Here is a 21,978-nt window from a genome sequence, read left to right as displayed (position 1 = left end):
TCAGAAGAAGGATTAGGCAAATGAGCAAGAGATGACAGGAATTGAATCTTCTGTCCTCTCCCACCATTACAAAAGACCAGTGTTGGGAAAATCAGTTTAGACAACCAAAAGTTCCCTTTGCATCATTAAATAATATATCTATGAGACTTGAAATCAACTTTCAACAAATAAGCAAAAAGTACAGAACAAATGGGGTGGGTTATTCGTTGCCAAAATGCTGAGTAGTCAAATACATAAGTCCCCAGGATGTTTAATAAATAATTACAGTCTAGCAGGATTAGTGTCTGTTACCTCTCAAAATATTTATTTATCTCTTATTTATCCTGAAGCAAGAATCACCTAGAACATCTTAACAATCAGGTTTATTTTGCAATACTATTGAATTACAATTATTGCTTGTATTGATGAGCCTAAGTCACTATAACATTCTGAAGTTTCTTTTGAATTATTATGTTTTATTTTATTATGTTTTAACATCATCATTAAGGATTCTATTATAAAATAGAAATTTTATTATGTTTTAACATTATCATTAAGGATTCTATTATAAAATAATTCATTTAATGTTGATAATTTGTGTAGACTACTTACATTAAATCAGCCACATTGCCCAAAAATTCAGAATCATTTAATCCCTGATATTTCTGAGTGAACAAAAATTAATTGTAATAAGGGGAAGGACAGAACATGGAATGACTAATAGGAAATTAGAACATTTTCTTCTGGACAGATGACTAGTGAGTTGGCTATGAAGTGCAGATAAAATAGTTACATGTATATGAAAACCATTAAACTAATCTGGCTATAAATGAGATGGAAATCAAGGTACACCAAAAGATTAGTAAGATAAAAAGTGCTGGAACCATTCATAGGAAACCCTGAAGTTCACAGATTTGAAATTTAAATCTGATATGAAAGATCACTTTAGATTCAAAATTGCTGATACCAATGATCAAATTTCTTTTAGTGGCCACTGAATTAGACAACTGGTTCAGGAAGGAAAGTCTGGAAGCAAAGGGACAGGAAAACTATGACTATGACAGAATAATGATTATGGTTGTGAAAAGGAGCAGATTCCAAGGATACTACTAGTCATTTGCTATGTGTTTTCTCTATTTTTATATTCATTGCATCTCAGGAGCACTTCATCCATCTCTCTATCTTATTAATCAGTATTCTTGAATGTACTGAATTTTATAAACATGCTTCCAAGAGAATATAGTTTCTTTTTCAGTTCTATTGTCATTCCCTGAATGTTATTTATCTAACGTAAGTCTCCTTCGGGCAATCTTCTATGGTTCTCACAGTATATTATAGTCTCTAGCTTTGTATGAGAAGTATAATTTATGCTTTGTATGAGAAGGATAAAAGTCTGGGGGAAAAAGATGACATGTCATAACTTCATTCTCATGGGCACACAACTTCAGTTAAACCTTTTCGTCTCACAGGTACTGTCTCTTAACTGGGTGAATGCCATTTGCAGATAAGCAGTTTTCCTCCATGCTTTGTTAGAAATCACAGAAGAGTTTTGTTCCATCAAAACTTCTGTACTAATTTGCTCAGAAATAATCCTTAAAGCTAAGTCTGTCTCAGCTCCAAAAGTGATGATGCCAGACTATACAAGACCATTGCAGTTCAGTGCATTGTTAAGTTTTTACTGCCACATGTCAAGCATTGTGCTGCAAACCTTTAAATATCTGCACAACCATTCTGTCAATCCAGTTATCTGATCTGTCAACTGGAATCTCATCCTCTGAGACAGGCTCCTGTGGGAAATTCCATTGTCTCTTAATCCTATGGACTTGCTTTCTCATAATTGACTGTGTCTTCTACTTTTGCTGAACTCTTGATCTCACATGTCTTGCCCTTTGCAGATGCTCCTTATCTTTGTTATACACATAGCTTCTTTCCTAGATTTCTCCCAAACCACTATGCAATACAGTCACATTGTTACATTGCCAAGATGCCAACAACTAAACATTGTAAATTAGACTTCTGTGGTATTTAAAGTTCTTGGCCACTATTGCTATCAAAGCATTTGTCTCCTTCTCCACAGGATTCAGCCTCCTATCTATCTTGCATGCCCTTTTCTCTAATTCCACCCCCTTGCCTTTCTGGCATTTCTGCTCCCACATCTCTTCATTTCTTTGTACATAACTGTTTAGTTACTTCTTTGTATTGCAGTCACCTTCTGGATCTTATGCTCAAGGCCTCACCTTCCACACTCAGAAAAGCTTATCAAGGCATTTTTTCTAAATGAAGACAGTGCCCAGTTCCCTAAGTGGAACTCTAGTACCACTGGTTCATAATATTTTTGGCCCACTAAATATATATATAAATACATATGTATATGTATTTTTATTTTTATACATTTATTTATATACACACAATTTAAACAATAAAGCAGGCCAGGTACAGTGGCTCACACCTGTAATCCCAGCACTTTGGGAGGCTGAGGCAGGTGGAACACGAGGTCAAGAGATCAAGACCACCCTGGTCAACATGGTGAAACCCTGTTCCTACTAAAAATACAAAAAAAAAAAAAAAAAAAAATAGCTGGGTGTGGTGGTGCATGCCTGTAGTCCCAGCTACTCGGGAAGCTGAGGCAGGAGAATCACTTGAACCCAGGAGGCGGGTTTTTTGAGGCAGAGTCTCACTGTGTCGCCAGGCTAGAGTGCAGTGAGCCGAGATCGCACTACTGCACTCTAGCCTGGCGACACAGCGAGACTCTGCCTCAAAAAAAAAATTAATTAAGCAACTGGGCCTCACAAGAGATGAATTACATAGCTCACCTATCTTAAAAATGCAGGCCATTTTACTCTAAATGCCTTTGCCTTTTAAAAACACAAAGCTGGTTTAAAAGCATGTTTTAATTCATAAACTTTACTTTTTTTTAAATTGGACTGTGTTTTTTATTTTTATTAATTTTTTAAAGACCAGGTCTCACTCTGTCGCCCAGGCTACAGTGCAGTGGCATGATCTTGGTTCACTGCAACCTTCACCTCCTAGGTTCAAGCAATTCTCCTACCTCAGCCACTCAAGTAGCTGGGATTATAGACATGCGCTGTTGGGAAAAAGCTGAGTGTTGGAGAAAACAAAAAATTGAGTTGGGGCTTGCATGTCTGACATAATGTCCTCTGAAATGCATCTAGACTTGCTGGCTCCTTGCTTCTAGCCCTCCTAGGCTCCTAGATCCATTGTATTCCCATTATATCAAGTAGCAGGAAATGTTCCATATAAATGCTGAACCCTTACAGCTGTAGATCATGTGCCTGCCCTTTTGACCCCCACATTCTCACCACCTGTTTCTTTGTTGGATTACCAATAGCGTGGGCTCCCAGAGCTCACGGCCTTTGCAGCCTCCATAATCGCGATGGCCCCCTTGTCCCACTGTACTTCTCAAACTGTCTTTTTCTCAATCCTTTGACTCCACCAGACTGTATTGCCCCCATGACATGGTGTTGGGTCTGATCACCCCAACATTCCTAGCTGCCCAATGTGGGGCGACAAAGACCCTGGTGAAGAAACACTAGAGCGTGTGAAAGCGGAGGACGCATTGTCAAAGGACACCCAAGGACATCTAAAAGAAGCTCGGTAGGAAGGCTGAGTGCTCAGAAGAACCAGAGTAACAGCTGGACAAAGTGAAAGCAAACATTTTGCTTATTTAAATTTCTTAAGGCATTTACTATGAAGAGGTGGAGTGGAAGTCAGTACTCAGAATCTGTTATCACTCTTTAGTGCAGTAAAGCAGTTTTACCCATGGTTCCCGGAACAAGGGACTATGGAGTTGGATGAATGGGAGAGAATTGGCAGAGATTTTTAAAAAGCGTATAAAGATAGAGCAAAGATTCCAGTCTCAGTTTGGTCAATGTGGGCGCTAATAAAAGCAGCTCTTGAGCCATTTCAAACAGATGATGAGGCAGATTCAGATGAGGAAGAGGAGGACAAGTGTAAAAAACTAACTTCAGATTCTGAATGTGAGGAACAGGAAATGGAGGAAATTAAATAAAAGAAAGGGAAATGAAAAAAGTATGTTTTACTAGTCCACCTGCTGAATTAAGTGAAAGGCCACCTCCTCTCTCTCCCCTTAATGGGCGAGAAGATGAATTAGCTACAAAACTAACTGCTCCTGTAGTTGCAACATTAAAATCTGGAGCAATTGGTGGTGCTATACAAAATTCTATTCAAAAGGCTAGAGCCGAGGGAGATCTTGAAGCATGGCAATTTCCTGTAACTATAATCCAGCAGGGAGGACAGAATATAGCTAATTGGACCACCTTTCCTTTTAAGCTGTTAAAGGAATTCAAGCAAGCCATTAGTCAATATGAGCCAAACTCCCCTTTTGTGCAAACTTTATTAGAAAACATTTCTCTCAATAATAGATTAATACCGTATGATTGGGATACTTCAACAAAATCTGTTCTCACTCCATCTCAGTACTTGCAGTTTAAAACCTGGTGGGCTGATGAAGCTCAAACTCAGGCAAGGGAAAATACACAAGCACAACCATGTGTGCCTGTTTCCTTTGAACAGTTAATGGGAATCAGACCTGATTGGGGTCAATTATAAAATTAAGCCATAATGGAGGATGTTGCCATTGTTCGGCTATACTCTGTGTGCTTACAGGCAAGGGAAAGGATAAATGTTAAAGGGGGAAAATATCCTTCTTTCAGTTCTGTCCGACAAAAACCTGAAGAATCATATTGATTTTATTGCTCGGCTCCAAGAGGCTGTGTATAAAGCCGTAACTGATAAAACAGCTCAAGATTTGTAATGCACCTTGTTGCATACGATAATGCTAATGCAGTGTCAAACTGCTATTAGACCCCTGAGAGGGAAGTCTCATTTAGCTGAATATATTAAGGCTTGTGATGGCATTGGAGGTAACTTACATAAGGCTACTCTTTTAGTTCAGGCTATGGCTGGATTAACAGTCAGAAAGAATATGCCCCATTTCTCAGGCTCTTGCTTTAATTGTGGGCAATTTGGACACAGAAAAAAGGGAATGTAGAAAAGGAAATCAAAAGGCAAGAGCTACCATCAAACAACAGAAAAGTCCCAGTGTATGACCCCGTGGTGAAAAAAGCCATCACTGGTCAAGTCAGTGTCATTCTAAAATTAGCAAAGATGGACAACCTCTCTCAGGAAACTGGAAGAGGGGCCCACCTCGAGCCCCTCAACAAACCGAGGCATAACTGGCACAGCGAGTGCCCTTACAAATGTACAACAATTGTCCACGCCACAGCAGGCAATGCTGTCATAGACCTCTGCAGCGCAATTCCCGTATCCTTACTTCCTGGGGAGCCACACCAAAAAAGGTCCCTATGGGGGACTCCTATGGGAGTTAGGGGACCCTTACCTGCAGGAACAGTTGGTCTATTACTTGGAAAGTCTAGTCTAAATTTGAAAGGTGTCACTGTGCATACGGGAATAATTGATTCTGATTATACTGGAGAAATTCAATTAGTTATTAGTTCCTCAACTCCGTGGTCTGCTTCCCCAGGAGAAAGAATTGTTCAGTTGTTGCTGTTACCTTACATAAAACTAAGAAGCAGCACAGTGAAGAGAATAGGAGGCTTTGGTAGTACTAATCCAACAGGAAAGGCTGTATATTGGTTTAATCAAATGTCTGACAAAAGAGCTATTTGCACAGTAACTATTCAGGGAAAAGATTCTGAAGGGCTAGTAGATACTGGAGCTGATGTCTCTATTATTACTATAAATCAATGGCCCTGACATTGGCCTAAGCAAAAGGCATCCATTCGTATTATTGGAGTAGGAGTTGCCTTGGAAGTTTTTCAAAGTTCCTTGATTTTACCATGTCAAGGGCCGGATGATCAGGAAGGGACAATTGAGCCTATCACTACACCTATTCCTGTCAATTTATGGGGCAGAGACTTATTGCAACAATGTGATGCTGAAATATCTATTCCTATGGATCAATATAGTAGTAATGAGAAATATGGGATATTGCCTGGGAAAAGGACTAGGAAAAAAATAAATATGGCCAATCAGAACCTTTAGAATTGAAAGGACAAACAGATTGGACCAGATTGGGGTGTCATTTTTAGGAGCAGCCATTGTTGAGCCTGCAGCTCCCATTCCTCTTGTTTGGCTAACTGCCAAACCAGTTTGGGTGGACCAATGGCTGCTGAAACAGGAAAAACTGAGGCTTTAAATGAGCTGGTGCAGGAACATTTGCAAAAGGGTCATATAGAACCTACTTTCTCCCCTTGGAATTCTCCTGTATTTGTCAACATGAAAAAATCAGGGAAATGGAGAATGTTAACAGATTTAAGGGCTGTTAATGCTGTAATTCAACCCATGGCTGCAGCGGAACGATGCCTGACAAGACAGAAGGAAGGTAAAGGGGATGGACAGGATATGTGATAGAGGGATGCATATGCAGGGAGCTGTGAAAAAGGAAAGATAATTATATGGGGAAGAGGATTTCCTTGTGTCTCACCAGGTGACAATCAGGTGCCAGTGTGGGTGCCCACCAAACATCTGAAGATCTACCATGAGCCACAGAATCTAGTGCACCCACCTGTACAGTATGAATTGAAGGTTTGAAAAGCCTCAATTTGCTTTCCCTGTGCCTTGTGTTAAAAGGGGCCTGTTTCTCATTATCAGTGGCCTCCTGGCTACAGCCACAAAAATTTTTGCTTCTGTTTCAGTAGATTTACTAAGGTGGGGGTAAGGGTATGATTGTGTTTTTGCAGGAGATGAATGAACCATGTGGATGCCCTCAAGATGTGTACGACCATGGAACGGGAGACTGGAGGGACCCATGGATCCCAACCATGGACTGGGCTCCCCCAGTATGAGCCATGAGCCAGGTGAATCTGAATGCGAAGATAGAACGAAGACCGACCAGAGTCACAATGTTTAATGGACCAATGCTTTCTGACTCAGCTCCTCTCTACCCTGAATACAAGAGACCTTAGTAGTTAGGCAGAAATATCATCACCCCTATTCAGCATGAAGAAATTACAGAACATGGACCTTCATCCTTCTGCAACCCCTAGGATTAAGAGTCCTCTTGTAAAAGGGAAAGGAGAGATACGTGTGAAGCATTCAAACCAGAGCAGCTCCAGTTTGAATAAGGGCTAAGAAAAACAAGCTGGATCACCAACCCACAATTAAGGGCTGCACAGCCTGCAATTGCCTTGCTCAATTAAAAGAGGTCACTTTTTATGCTAGTAATAATGATAGTAATGACAGTAATAATGATAACTTCTCTTTTACAAAAAAGAGAAGGGGGGCATATTGGGGAAAAGCTGAGTGTTGGGGAAAAAACTGAGGCAGGGCTTGCATGTCTGATATAATGTCCTCTGGAATGTGTCTAGACTTGCTGGCTCCTTGCTTCTAGCCCTCTCAGGCTCCTAGATCGATTGTATTCCCATTATCTCAAGTAGCAGAAAATGTTCCATATAAATGCTAAACTGTCACAGCTGTAGATTATGTGCCTGCCCTTTTGACCCCCACATTCTCATCACCTGTTTCTTGGTTGGATTACCAATAAATAGTGTGGGCTCCCAGAGCTCAGGGCCTTTGCAGCCTCCACAATTGTGATGGCCCCCTGGTCCCACTTTACTTCTCAAACTGTCTTTTTCTCAATCTTTTGACCACCAGACTTCATCGCCCCCACGCCCCCATCGTTGGGTCTGATCACCCAAACGATGCACCGCCACGCCTAGCTAATTTTTATATTTTTAGTAGAGATGGAGTTTCACCATGTTGCCCAGGCTAGTCTCAAACCCCTGACCTCATGTGATCCACCCGCCTAGGCCTCCCAAAGTGCTGGGATTACAGATGTCAGCCACCACACCCAGTCTAAACTTTACTTTTTAGATCAATTTTAGGTTCACAGCAAAAGCAAGCACAAAGTACAGAGAGTTTCCATATCTGCCTTCCCTACCTCCACACACAGATATAACCCCCCTTATCAATATGCTGCACCACAAGTGTATATTTGCTACAATCAATGAACCTATATTAACACATTATTATCACCTGAAGTCCACAGGTGTTTTTTATGGGGTTTTTTGTTTGTTTGTTTGTTTGAGACGGAGTCTCTGTCACCCAGCTGGAGTGTAGTGACGTGATCTTGGCTCACTGCAACCTCCGCCTCCTGGGTTCAAGCAATTCTCCTGCCTAAGCTTCCTGAGTAGCTGGGATTACAGGCACCCATCACCATGCACAGCTATTTTTGTATTTTTAGTAGAGACAGGGTTTTGCCATGTTGGCCAGGCTGGTCTCGAATTCCTGACCTCAGGTGATCTGCCCACCTCAGCCTCAAAGTGCTGGGATTACAAGCTTGAGCCACCATGCCTGGCCCACAGTTTCTGCATTGTACCTAAGGGTACAACTGCTGGATCTCATGTAAAAACAAGTTTAATTTTGTAAGACACTGCCAAACTGTCTTCCAAAGTGGCTGTACTATGTTGCGTTCCTACCAGCAATAAATGAGTGGTCTTTTTGCTCCACATACTCACCAGTATTTGGAGTTGTTAGCGTTTTGGAGTTTGATCATTTTAACAGGTGTGTATTGTTATCTTGTTATCTTAATTTACAATTCTCTAATGACATAGGATATTGAATATATTTTTATATGTTTACTTGCCATATGTATAACTTCTTTGGTAAGGTGTTCTAGTCAGACAACTGGTTTTTAAAATAAGACTTTTATAACATTCATCATTTTGTATTAAACTTTACTCAGCTTTTAGAATTAAAAAGAAGCAACTTAAATTCTCTCATATTACAAATAAGAAAATTGAGCCAGTAGAGGTGAAAACTGAATCCATGAAAGTAGCTATAAATTCAGAGGGAGAGGCCAGGCACGGTAGCTCACACCTGTAATCCCAGCACTTTGGGAGGGCGAGGCAGGCAGATTATGAGGTCAGGAGTTCGAAACCAGCCTGGCCAACATAATGAAATCCGGTCTCTACTAAAAATACAAAAATCAGTCAGGCATGAAGGCATATGCCTGTAGTCCCAGCTACTTGGGAGGCTGAAGCAAGAGAGTCGTTTGAACTCATGAGGCAGAGGTTGCAATGAGCCGAGATTGTGCCACTGCACTCCAGCCTGGGCAACAAAGCGAGATTCCATCTCAAAAAAAAAAAAAAAAAAAATTTAGAGGGAGAAGAAGAGACGCCAGTGAAACATACAGGAAAGATGTGATGAGAGAGAAGGAAGTAGAATAAGAAGAGCAGTGTTGTAAGAATCAAAAAAGGCTAGAGGTGAAGTAGATTTTTTTATTTGTTTTGAGAAAGAGCTTTGCCAGCAGCAATAGGCTCTGTATGTAGTGCAAATAATCAGTGATCACTGGGAGGCAGCAGGACAGAGTGGAAAGAGTATTAGACTGCCTCTGCTGGTAACCTGGGGCACATGACTTGAAAATTTTTTCTAGGTTCTAGTGTGTTCATCTGTAAAATAAGACTATGCGTCTCTAGTTTCTAAATTCAATGTTTTCTTTATTACAGGATCTTCCCTTTGTCAATTTTTTGTACAACTTTTTTCTTTGAAAATTTTGCTAATTTATTTATCATCTATATCTCTGTGCCCTGTTAGATCTTCAATGACTAACCATCTAACCAAGATTTCATTTCCCTCTGCATGCTTAGAGAATTACAGTTACGATAACTCTTTACAAACATCTAATATAGTATTCATGAACACAGAATTTATGTAAGCAGTCTTCTCTTATTTGTTACAATTTTGCCAGGATGCTATAAACTTGACTATTTATTCTACATAAAATATCAAGAAATTAAGATTTCCTAACTAATTAATTTATGTATCTGCAATATCCTGTTAGCTTTGACACTATTAAAATTTGGAATGAAATACTTTTTGAAGATTAAAATATCTGTAGGCAAAGCTACCTCTAATCCACCGCTTTCAAGGAGAGACATCAAGAAGAAGCAGTCTTTACCAAAGTGAGAGTTTCACAGCTTAAATCTGAAAAGAACTGTCAAACATTTCTTACTCTCTTGGATACAGTGTAAATTAGTTAAGATATAATTACAACTAATAATTGTTACTATTACTACCATAGCTTCATTTACAAAATATTACTTCTTCCCTAATTAAACGAAGCATTCGGTGCTTCACATAACCAACTAAAATGTTAAGTAGTTACATTATGCAGCTAAATGTGTGAAAACCAAGAATAATAAGCCAGATAATACAAAAGAAAAACAGTGATGTGAAACGAATTATGGCAAAAATGAGCAAAGTGAAAACACATTTAAACCATAACCTTTTTGGAAATTTGAGGTGTCCAAGAGGTCAGTCAAGGATGTACACGGAATCAGGTGGTATGAAATCTAACAGCAAAATATAGGGTAGCTCAGTCTAACAACAAAATGATACAGTGGATTGGCTGATTGAAGTTTATTTTCACTCAGAGATCAGAGATATACTTGAGAGTACTTTATCTGGACTAAGTTGTAACCTTCAAAGTGAAGATGCAATCATGAGAATAGAACCCTGTGTAAGGAGGGCAGTGGAGACAAGTATATAAAGCTGACTGGCAAAAATCCCTATAGTCCACACAGCATCCTATTCTACCTGTATCATTTAAGGTACCAGAAGATAAACATCTGCAACCTACTAAGAAAGCAAGAAACCAACCTGGAAATAAAAAAAAAGGCTAGAAGGAAAGCTATACCCAGTGTCTGGGGGTATTTGTGAGATAAAACAGGATAATATCTCACTTCATTTCTGGAAGGTCTGAATCCAGTGACTTAAACAAAACTCACTATAGACAATATTAACAAATATTTATCTCTTTCTCCTTTTCCCAATCACTCTTCCTTAACCCTTTGCCATCTGGTTAACCATAAAACATTTCTTTGAAAGGTCACTAAAAACCTGCTAAATATTACATTCAATAGGCATGTCTTCATCTTCAAGTTTTTGACCTGTATCATGACATATAGATCACCTCTTTTTGACAATTATACAAACTTTGGTTCTACAACATTGTACTATCAATCTTTCCCTTACCGCTTTGAGCCTTTTTTCTTTTTCTTTTGGCTTCTTCATTTACCAATATATTTTCCATAAGTATTTAATTATAAAGTATAGTAAAGTCTAAAGTGATTTTTAGTACCTCTGACATCTTTTTGAACAAGCCAAGGACCTTAATACACACTTCTAGGTTAGTTTTTTTCCCCCCTCAGCATTTAGAATGTATTATTCCATTCTCTTCTGACAGTTGGGATTTTAATTTTTGAGATATTTGAAATCGCCCACCATAAGCTGGGTACTGTCAGAGACTTCAACTCAAAGTCAGATACCCCACCAGAAATAGATAAAAAGATAATGGCACATCTGAGACACAAGCACCTGAGGGTATGAGCAAGCTGCATGAGCAAGCAGTTCAGATGCCCATGCAACCCACCAAGTTTGCACCAAAACACCTCCCTCACCTCACACCAATGGTTACATAGGGATTACTCTATGGCCAGTTGAAGGAGGAGGAAAAAACCTGAGCTTTTATGGCGAGATTATGGATAGGCTGGCTTGGTATGCAGATGCCAGTAAAAAATGAGAAGCAGCTGTGTGATAACATCACTTGTAAAGTCTTTGAATAACAGTGTAGAAGGAAAATTTCCCCAAAAGGTGAAGCTTTGAGCAATGCACCTAGAGATCCACTTTGTGTGAAGTTCTATAAATTCCTTAAGGCTGAAAGGTATAAAAGTCAGCTTTAAATTCTCTTTCTCATTTATTCTTATCAGTCTTAGTTTTAAGATAACATAAAACTTAGTCAAGTTATTTATGCAAGAAAAAAAGAAGTGGGAATTTTATAAGGATACAGGAATATTTTACAGAACTCCAGGGCAGGAATGAAACCAGGCCAAAGAAAAAATTCTTAAAAAAGAGACTAGAATTGCATCTGCACTATTATTCCATCTCATCATTTTGGAAAGTATCATTCTCTCTTTCTCCCCACCACATCTCTACACTTTTTCTATTTCTCTAGTGGAAAAATGGCCAATCTATATTTCCCAAGGTTTTATATAAATATATATGAGTGTATGTTACAGCCCTGCCACTTAAGACACCAAATTTTAAAAATTTGGTGTAAATATAGATTCTCAAAGATGGCTGAATAGGAACAGCTCCAGCCTCCAGCTCACAGTGTGAGCAACACAGAAGACGGGTGATTTCTGCGTTTTCAACTGAGGTACCAGGTTCATCTCACTGGGGCATGTCGGACAGTTGGCACTGGTCCACGGGTGCAGCCCAAACAGCAAGAGCTGAAGCAGGGCAAAGCATCGCCTCACCTGGGAAGCACAAGGGGGAAGGGAATTACTTTTCCTAGCCAAAAGAAATTGAGACACACAACACCTGGAAAATCGGGTAACTCCCACTCTAATACTGCGCTTTACCAGGCATCTTAGCAAACGGCACACCAGGAGATTATTTCCCACACCTGGCCCAGAGGGTCCCACGCCCACGGAGCCTCCCTCATTACTAGCACAGCAGTCTGAGATCAAACTGCAAGGTGGCAGCGAGGCTGGGGGAGGAGCACCTGCCATTGCTGAGGCTTAAGTAGGTAAACAAAGCCGCCAGGAAGCTCAAATTGGGTGGAGCCCACCACAGCTCAAGGAGACCGGCCTGCCTCTGTACACTCCTCCTCTGGGGACAGGGCATAGCTAAACAAAAAGCAGCAGAAACCTCGGCAGAGGTAAATGCCACTGTCTGACAGCTTTGAAGAGAGCTCTACAGGGAGCTCTGATCTCCCACTGATCTCCCAGCACGGACGTTGAGATCTGAGAACAGACAGACTGCCTGCTCAAGTGGGTCCCTGACCCCTGAGTAGTCTAACTGGGAGACATCCCCCACTAGGTACAGACAGACACCTCACACCTCACATGATGGGGTACACCCCTGAGACAAAGCTTCCAGAGCAAGAATCAGACAGGTACACTCGCTGTTCAGCAATATTCTATCTTCTGCAGCCTCTGCTGCTGATACCCAGGCAAACAGGGTCTGGAGTGGACCTCAAGCAAACTCCAACAGACCTACAGCAGGGGGCCCTGATTTTTAGAAGGAAAACTAACAAACAGAAAGGACACCTATACCAAAACCCCATCAGTACGTCACCATCATCAAAGACCAGAGGCAGATAAAATCACAAAGATGGGGAAAAAGCAGTGCAGAAAAGCTGGAAATTCAAAAAATAAGAGCGCATCTCCCCCTGCAAAGGAACGCAGCTCATTTCCAGCAATGGATCAAGGCTGGACGGAGAATGACTTTGACGAGACGAGAGAAGAAGCCTTCAGTTGATCAAACTTCTCAGAGCTAAAGAAGGAACTACATAACCAGTGCAAAGAAACTAAAAATCTTGAAAAAAGGATGGATGAATGGATAACTAGAATAATCAATGCAGAGAAGACCTTAAAAGAACTGATGGAGATGAAAACCATAACACGAGAACTACGTGACAAATGCAGAGCTTCAGTAACCAACTCAATCAACTGGAAGAAAGAGTATCAGCGACTGAAGATCAAATGAATGAAATGAAGCGAGAAGTGTAGAGAAAAAAGAGTAAAAAGAAATGAACAAAGCCTCCAAGAAATATGGGATTAACTGAAAAGAGCAAATCTACATCTGATTGGTGTGCCTGAAACTGACGGGGAAAATGGAACCAAGTTGGAAAACACTCTTCAGGATATCATCCAGGAGAACTTCCCCAACCTTGTAAGGCAGGCCAACATTCAAATTCAGGATATAGAGAATGCCACAAAGATACTACTCGAGAAGAGCAACTCCAAGACACAAAATTGTCAGATTCACCAAAGTTGAAATGAAGGAAAACATCTTAAGGGCAGCCAGAGAGAAAGGTCGGCTTACACACAAAGGGAAGCCCATCAGACTAACAGCAGATCTCTTGGCAGAAACTTTCCAAGCCAGAAGACAGTGGGGGCCCATATTCGACATCCTAAAAGAAAAGAATTGTCAACCCAGAATTTCGTATCCAGCGAAACTAAGTTTCATAAGTGAAGGAGAAATAAAATCCATTACAGACAAGCAATGTTTAGAGATTTTGTCACCACCAGGTAGGTGGTGGCAGGCAGGCCTGCCCTACAAGAGATCCTGAAGGAAGCACTAAACATGGAAAGAAACAATAGGTACCAGCCATTGCAAAAACATGTCAAAATGTAAAGTCCATCAATGCTAGGAAGACACTGCATCAACTAGCGAGCAAAATAACCAGCTAATATCATACTGACAGGAACAAGTTCCCACATACCAATATTAATCTTAAATGTAAATGGACTACATGGTCCAATTAAAAGACACAGACTGGCAAACTGGATAGAGAGTCAAGACCCATCAGTCTGCTGTATTCAGGAGACCCATCTCATGTGCAGAGACATACATAGGCTCAAAATAAAGGGATGGAGGAAGATCTACCAAGCAAATGGACCACACAAAAAAGCAGGGGTTGCAATACTAGTCTCTGATAAAACAGACTTTAAACCATCAAAGATCAAAAGAGACAAAGAAAGGCATTAAAAAATGGTAAAAGGATCAAGTCATCAGAAAGAGCTAACTATCCTAAATATATATGCACCCAATACAGAAGCACCCAGATTCATAAAGCAAGTCCTTAGAGACTTACAAAGAGACTTAGACTCCCATGCAATAATGGGAGACTTTAACACCCCACTGTCAACATTAGACAGAACAACAAGACAGAAATTTAACAAGGATATCCAGGAATTGAACTCAGCTGTGCACCAAGCAGAACTAATAGACATCTACAGAACTCTCCACCCAAAATCAAAAGAATATACATTCTTCTCAGCACCACATCACACTTATTCCAAAATTGACCACACAATTGGAAGTAAAGCACTCCTCAGCAAATGTACAAGAACAGAAATTATAACAAACTGTCTCTCAGACCACAGTGCAATCAAACTAGAACTTAGGATTAAGAAATGCAGTAAAAACTGCTCAACTACATGGAAACTGAATAACCTGCTCCTGAATTACAACTGGGTACATAAAAAAATGAAGGCAGAAATAAAGATGTTCCTTGAAACCAATGAGAACAAAGATACAACATATCAGAATCTCTGGGACACATTTAAAGCAGTGTGTAGAGGGAAATTTATAGCACTAAACGCACACAAGAGAAAGCAGGAAAGGTCTAAAATTGACACCCTAACATCACAATTAAAAGAACTAGAGAAGCAAGAGCAAACACATTGAAAAGCTAGCAGAAGGCAAGAAATAACTAAGATCAGAGCAGAACTGAAGGAGATAGAGACACAAAAACCCTCCAAGAAATCAATGAATCCAGGAACTGGTTTTTTGAAAAGATCAACAAAATTGATAGACCGCTAGCAAGACTAATAAAGAAGAAAAGAGAGAATAATCAAATAGATGCAATAAAAAATGATAAAAGGGATATCACCACTGACCGCACATAAATACAAACTACCATCAGAGAATACTATAAACACCTCTATGCAAATGAACTAGAAAACCTAAAAGACATGGATAATTTCCTGGACACTTACACTCTCCCAAGACTCAACCAGGAAGAAGTTGAATCCCTGAATAGACCAATAGTAGGCTCTGAAATGAGGCAATAATTAACAGCCTACTAACCAAAAAAAGTCCAGGACCAGATGGATTCACAGCCATATTCTACCAGAGGTACAAGGAAGAGTTGGTACCATTCCTTCTGAAACTATTCCAATTAATAGAAAAAAAGGGAATCCTCCCTAATTCATTTTACGAGGCCAACATCATCCTGATATCAAAGCCTGACAGAGACACAACAACTAAAAAAAGGATTTCAGACCAATATCCCTGATGAACATCGATACAAAAATCTTCAATAAAATGCTGGCAAACCGAATCCAGCAGCACATCAAAAAGCTCATCCACCATGATCAAGTGGGCTTTATCCCTGAGATGCAAGGCTGGTTCAACATATGCAAATCAATAAACATAATCCAGCATATAAACAGAACCAAAGACAAAAACCACATGATTATCTCAATAGATGCAGAAAAGGCCTTGACAAAATTCAACAGACCTTCATGCTAAAAACTCTCAATAAATTCGGTATTGATGGAACGTATCTCAAAATAATAAGAGCTATTTATGACAAACCCACAGCCAATATCATACTGAATGGGCAAAAACTGGAAGCATTCCCTTTGAAAACTGGCACAAGACAGGGATGCCCTCTCTCACCACTCCTATTCAACATAGTGTTGGAAGTTCTGGCTAGGGCAATCAGGCAAGAGAAAGATATCAAGGGTATTCAGTTAGGAAAAAGGAAGTCAAATTGTCCCTGTTTGCAGATGACATGATTGTATATTTAGAAAACCCCATTGTCTCAGCCCAAAATCTCCTTAAGCTAATGAGCAACTTCAACAAAGTCTCAGGATACACAATCAATGTGCAAAAATCACAAGCATTCTTATACACCAGTAACAGAAAAACAGAGAGCCAAAACATGAACGAATTCCCATTCACAATAGCTTCAAAGAAAATAAAATACCTAGGAATCCAACTTACAAGGGATGTAAAGGACCTCTTCAAGGAGAACTACAAAGCACTGCTCAGTGAAATAAAAGAGGACACAAACAAATGGAAGAACATACCATGCTCATGGATAGGAAGAATCAATATTGTGAAAAGGGCCATACTGCCCAAGGTAATTTATAGATTCAATGCCATCCCCATTAAGCTACCAATGAGTTTCTTCACGGAATTGGAAAAAACTGCTTTAAAGTTCATATAGAACCAAAAAAGAGCCCGCATCTCCAAGACAATCCTAAGCCAAAAGAACAAAGCTGGAGGCATCATGCTACCTGACTTCAAACTATACTACAAGGCTACAGTAACCAAAACAGCATGGTACTGGTACCAAAACAGAGATATAGACCTATGGAACAGAACAGAGCCCTCAGAAATAATACCACACATCTACAGCCATCTGATATTTGACAAACTTGACAAAAACAAGAAATGGGGAAAGGATTCCCTATTTAATAAATGGTGCTGGGAAAATTGGCTAGCCATAAGTAGAAAGCTGAAACTGGATCTTTTCCTTACTCCTTATATGAAAATTAATTCAAGATGGATTAGAGAGACTTAAATGTTAGACCTAAAACCATAAAAACCTAGAAGAAAACCCAGGTGATACCATTCAGGACATAGGCATGGGCAAAGACTTCATGTCTAAAACACCAAAAGCAACGGCAACAAAAGCCAAAATTGACAAATGGGATCTCATTAAACTAAAGAGCTTCTGCACAGCAAAAGAAACTACTATCAGAGTGAACAGGCAACCTACAGAATGGGAGAAAAATTTGCAATCTACTCATCTGACAAAGGGCTAATATCTAGAACCTATAAAGAACTCAATCAGATTTACAATAAAAAAACAAACAACCCCATCAAAAAGTGGGCAAAGGATATGAAGAGACACTTCTGAAAAGAAGACATTCATACAGCCCGCAGACACATGAAAAAATGCTCATCATCACTCGCCATTAGAGAAATGCAAATCAAAACCACAATGAGATACCATCTCACACTAGTTAGAATGGCAATCACTAAAAAAATCAGGAAACAACAGGTGCTGGAGAGGATGTGGAGAAATAGGAACACTTTTACACTGTTGGTGAGATTGTAAACTAGTTCAACCATTGTGGAAAACAGTGTGGCGATTCCTCAAGGATCTAGAACTAGAAATACCATTTGACCCAGCCATCCCATTACTAGGTATATACCCAAAGGATTATAAGTCATACTGCTATAAAGACATATGCACATGTATGTTTATTGTGGCACTATTCACAATAGCAAAGACTTAGAATCAACCCAAATGTCCATCAGTGACAGACTGGATTAAGAAAATGTGGCACATATACACCGTGGAATACTATGCAGCCACAAAAAAGGATGAGTTTGTGTCCTTTGTAGGGACATGGATGCAGCTGGAAACCATCATTCTCAGCCAACTATCACAAGAAAAGACAACCAAACACCGCATGTTCTCACTCATAGGTGGGAACTGAACAATGAGATCACTTGGACACAGGAAGGGGATCATCACACACCGGGTCCTATTGTCGGTGTGGAGGGGGAGGGATAGCATTAGGAGATATACCTTATGTAAATGACGAGTTAATGGGTGCAGCACACCAACATGGCACATGTATACATATGTAACAAACCTGCACTTCTTGCCCATGTACCCTAGAACTTAAAGTATAATTTAAAAAAAAAGGAAAAAAAAATAAATACAGATTCTCGTGTGAAAAATTCCAACAGATTCAACCGGAATTAGGTACCTATTCTTAGTCCAATCAACTTGGTAGTCACCTTATTCAAAACAGTTGCTAGGGGCTCAGCCTTGACTCTGAGAGAGAATTGAGCTAGTATGATCTGAACAAATAGCTCTATCCTCTTCATTCATTCTCCCAATCATCCCAGGTGAAAACCTAAGTCAGTTTAGGCTTATCCTTCTCTTTCATATACTATTGATTTATAGTTCTGTCACAAAGAATTAATTCATTCTTCTTTCAAAATCCAGTATTATCTATTTCTTCTCTATTCTCATGGACTTTATTACTTGCCAAAATGACAGTTCAAAAACAGACATTACACTGCAGTTACATTTGCATTTCTTAAACTACTGGGGAGGATAAACTTTTTTTTTTTCCATCCTACAGACTATTAACATTTCTGCTTTCTTGGTCTGTATTGTGGACTTAATTGTATCCCCCAAAATTCATATGTTGGAGTGCTAACTTCAATGTGACTGTATTTGGAATAGGGTTTTTAAGGAGGTAATTAAGGTTTAATGGAAGTCATAAAGGTGAGGCTCTAGAAAGAGACATCAGGGTAATATGCACAGACGCAAGGCTATGTGAGGACACGGCAAGAAAGTAGCCATCTGCAAGCCAAAGAGAAAGGCCTTGGGAGATACCAAACCTGCTGACACCGAAATCTTGGACTTCTAGGCCCCAGAACTATAAGAAAACAAATTTGTGCTGTGTAAGCTCCAAAGTCTTTGAAGCTTAAAGACTTTTGTTATGGCAATGGCAATCTAATGCAATCTAATGCAGTTTGCCTCAGTGTTCATTATTTTTCTTTTGACACGTTTGTTTCTTCTAATAACAGCTCTCTAGGCATTAAGACTCCTAGCCCTTTATACACAATAAACATTAACAAACATTTTTCCCAATTTATTTGCCCCCCCACCTTTGTTTTCATTTTGCTTTATATAACTGATTTTTTTTGGAAAGTCCAATTTTTCAAACTTTTCCTTTATGGTTGCTGCACATGAAATTATGATTAAGGCCAGCCTTCTCATCCCCCAGAATATTTATATTTATATATAGGTTCTTCCAGTTATTTTTCTTTTTGGTCTCATTTATCATTTTCAATGTATGATGTAAGGTATACATTTTTTAAAAATATAGCTTACAATGGGTCGCGCGTGGTCGCCCATGCCTGTAATCCCAGCATTTTGGGAGCCCGAGGTGGGCGGATCACGAGGTCAGGAGATTGAGACCATCCTGGTTAACACGGTGAAACCCCGTCTCTACTAAAAATACAAAAAAATTAGCTGGGCGTGGTGGCTGGTGCCTGTAGTCCCAGCTACTGGGGATGCTGAGGCAGGAGCATGGTGTGAACCCGGGAGGCGGAGCTTGCAGTGAGCCGAGATCGCACCACTGCACTCCAGCCTGGGTGACAGAACGAGACTCCCCCTCAAAAAAAAAAAAAAATATATATATATATATAGAGAGAGAGAGAGAGAGAGAGAGCGAGCGCTTACAATTATCCCTGTACCATGTAATCATTTTCCACTGATATGAAATCTTTTATCGTATACTAAATACTTACACTTTAACTCCTGTTGCTTTTTGTTTATGACATTCATTCATTCAGTAATTTATTTTGGAGGCTATATTCTTCCACATTTATCGTAACGGAAAAATAATTTTCCAGCAAGTTTAAGAAACATTATTTTGGGTGTCTTAAATCATAAAAGACTATGAGGGAAAGCTCTTAACGTTAGTTTTTAAATTAAAATTGTGTTCAGCGAACAGGATGAATATACACAAAATTATGTTAATCCAGTGATGAGCCTAATTAAAGGAGGGGGGTACCATTTGATTTAGTTGCATTATACTCATCGAAAAGAACAGAAAAAACAATGGTGAAGAAACTACAAGAAGACTGTCAGCTTTTTCAGGCTCCTTTTAAAACAATAGTTCTTATCCTTCTAAAACCAGTTATTCAAAATTCTTTTTTCCCCCCTCAATTCTCTTAATAAAATTCAGACAGTAAAGAGGTATAAGCCAGTGGGGCTATTTTTACAAAGATCATTGCTTAGTGCTAGGAAGAGAATCCAGAAGACGGGAAGTTGAGGGTTGTGTTCTAAAGGTTCTCTCAAGAAAAGGGTACAGAGAAACTCCAAGTTGTACACGCCCAGCAATGTCCATGTTGGATGTGCTTTGATACCACCTAAATCTCTCCTGTCCGAGTTCAAGGACCGAACCATTCCAAGGATTTTAGAAAAAAATGGGGAGACATGAAAATGATGCCAAAGCCATAGCTATTTTTACAGACATCCATTATGTTCACTCTGCTTTCCATATGCAACGCACTCTACATACAATGGGCACCTTATAAGCACATAGCAAATGTGAAAAATATTGTCAACATTGGTTTGATAATATTATTAATATATTATATATTCGAATACAATATATATTAATAATACAAAAATATTATCAACGCTGCTTTAGAGAAGATGAAACTGAGATACGAAGAATCATAAACTGTCCAAGATCACAGGGGCAAAAAGTTCGCCTCAACTGAAACCTCTCACGAACCACAAAAATGTGGCCGAGGGAGCCTCAAACGCTGTACCCCAAGCGGGGACGGTAAAGTCAGAAAAGACAGGGCTGGGTGCAATCACAGAGAAATCTAAAACCACCCGCTCGGCCTCGCTACTCTTCTTCCTCTGAGGTACAGAGACGCGAGTGGGACGCCAAGGAGTTGCGAGAAAGGGCAGGGCTCACTGAGGAAGCCACAGAGAAAGCCCGCTAACATTTTTTGAAGGCCGTAAGGTAAATATGTTAAAAACCGTAGCTACTCACTCAGCCGACACCTAGTAAAGATGCGGCAAGATCAACAAGGCGTAGCTTCCGCCCGCCACAAACTCCGCGGCCTCCACAGCCATCCCGGCATACTTTGCGCCGTGCACAGGAAAGCCCTGGCGCGCATTGGCCCCTTCGGCCGCCGTCTGCCGGTAGTTACTATGGAAACCGAGCTGCTTTCGCTATGTCTCTACAAAAGACCCCTCCGACCCGGGTGTTCGTGGAACTGGTTCCCTGGGCTGACAGGGGCCCGGCGAACAACCTGGTCTCAGGCGGAGAGACGCTACCCGGCCTCCGCCACCCGCTTTCCTCAACACAAGCCCAAACTGCTACCCGTGAGGTGCACGTAAGCGGAACCTCAGAAGTGTCTGGGGGCCCGGACCGGGCGCAAGTGGTGATGCGAGTGAGCAGCACCAAGGAGGCGGCAGCCGAGGCCAAAAAGAGCGTTTGTCGCCGTCTAGATTACATCACGCAGAGCCTCCAGCAGCAGGGCGTGCAGGTGAGATCTCCGCGGGGGAGGAAATGCGAGCCGGACGACACAAAAGGGTTGGCAGATGGTCGGGCCCCACGGCCGGCTCTAGAGGGAAGGGAAATGTGGAGGGTCTGGAGCGTTTAGGACGTCTTCGTCGCAAAGGTACTCCGGGACGCCTGGACCTGGCAGAGTGAATATTTGAACCATTCTTCTCCTAGACGAAGGTCATTATTGGCCTCAGGCAAATTAAAAATGAAAGAATGCAAATTGGGTAGGTTTTTATCAGGCGATATTTGCTTCAGTAATTTTGTTTTAAATTTGAAGTGATGAAATGGTAAA

The 21,978-nt window shown here is 40.3% G+C and overlaps 1 protein-coding gene and 1 long non-coding RNA gene across 3 annotated transcripts in view; one reads left to right on the top strand and one right to left on the bottom strand.

The window, feature by feature from the left end:
• The window catches only part of LOC105496830 (uncharacterized), a 72,055-nt gene extending 50,734 nt beyond the window's left edge, over positions 1 to 21,321 (bottom strand). The window contains exon 1 of one of the 2 annotated variants that reach the window (XR_011623604.1): positions 21,168 to 21,321. This is a non-coding gene — a long non-coding RNA (uncharacterized lncRNA). The remainder of the gene's footprint in view (positions 1 to 21,167) is intronic. The other variant, XR_011623605.1, reaches the window with a different exon arrangement.
• The window catches only part of LOC105496829 (interleukin 1 receptor associated kinase 1 binding protein 1), a 38,326-nt gene continuing 37,655 nt past the window's right edge, over positions 21,308 to 21,978 (top strand). The window contains exon 1 of the mRNA XM_011767437.3: positions 21,308 to 21,666. Within this exon, the coding sequence (XP_011765739.1) occupies positions 21,352 to 21,666 (315 nt within the window). The 5' untranslated portion in view covers positions 21,308 to 21,351. The remainder of the gene's footprint in view (positions 21,667 to 21,978) is intronic.

Source organism: Macaca nemestrina, chromosome 5, assembly GCF_043159975.1.
Source record: "Macaca nemestrina isolate mMacNem1 chromosome 5, mMacNem.hap1, whole genome shotgun sequence".
Classification (NCBI taxonomy): domain Eukaryota; kingdom Metazoa; phylum Chordata; class Mammalia; order Primates; family Cercopithecidae; genus Macaca; species Macaca nemestrina.
The sequence above is the reverse complement of the archived record's forward strand: the minus strand, read 5'-3'. Positions and strand labels throughout refer to the sequence as shown.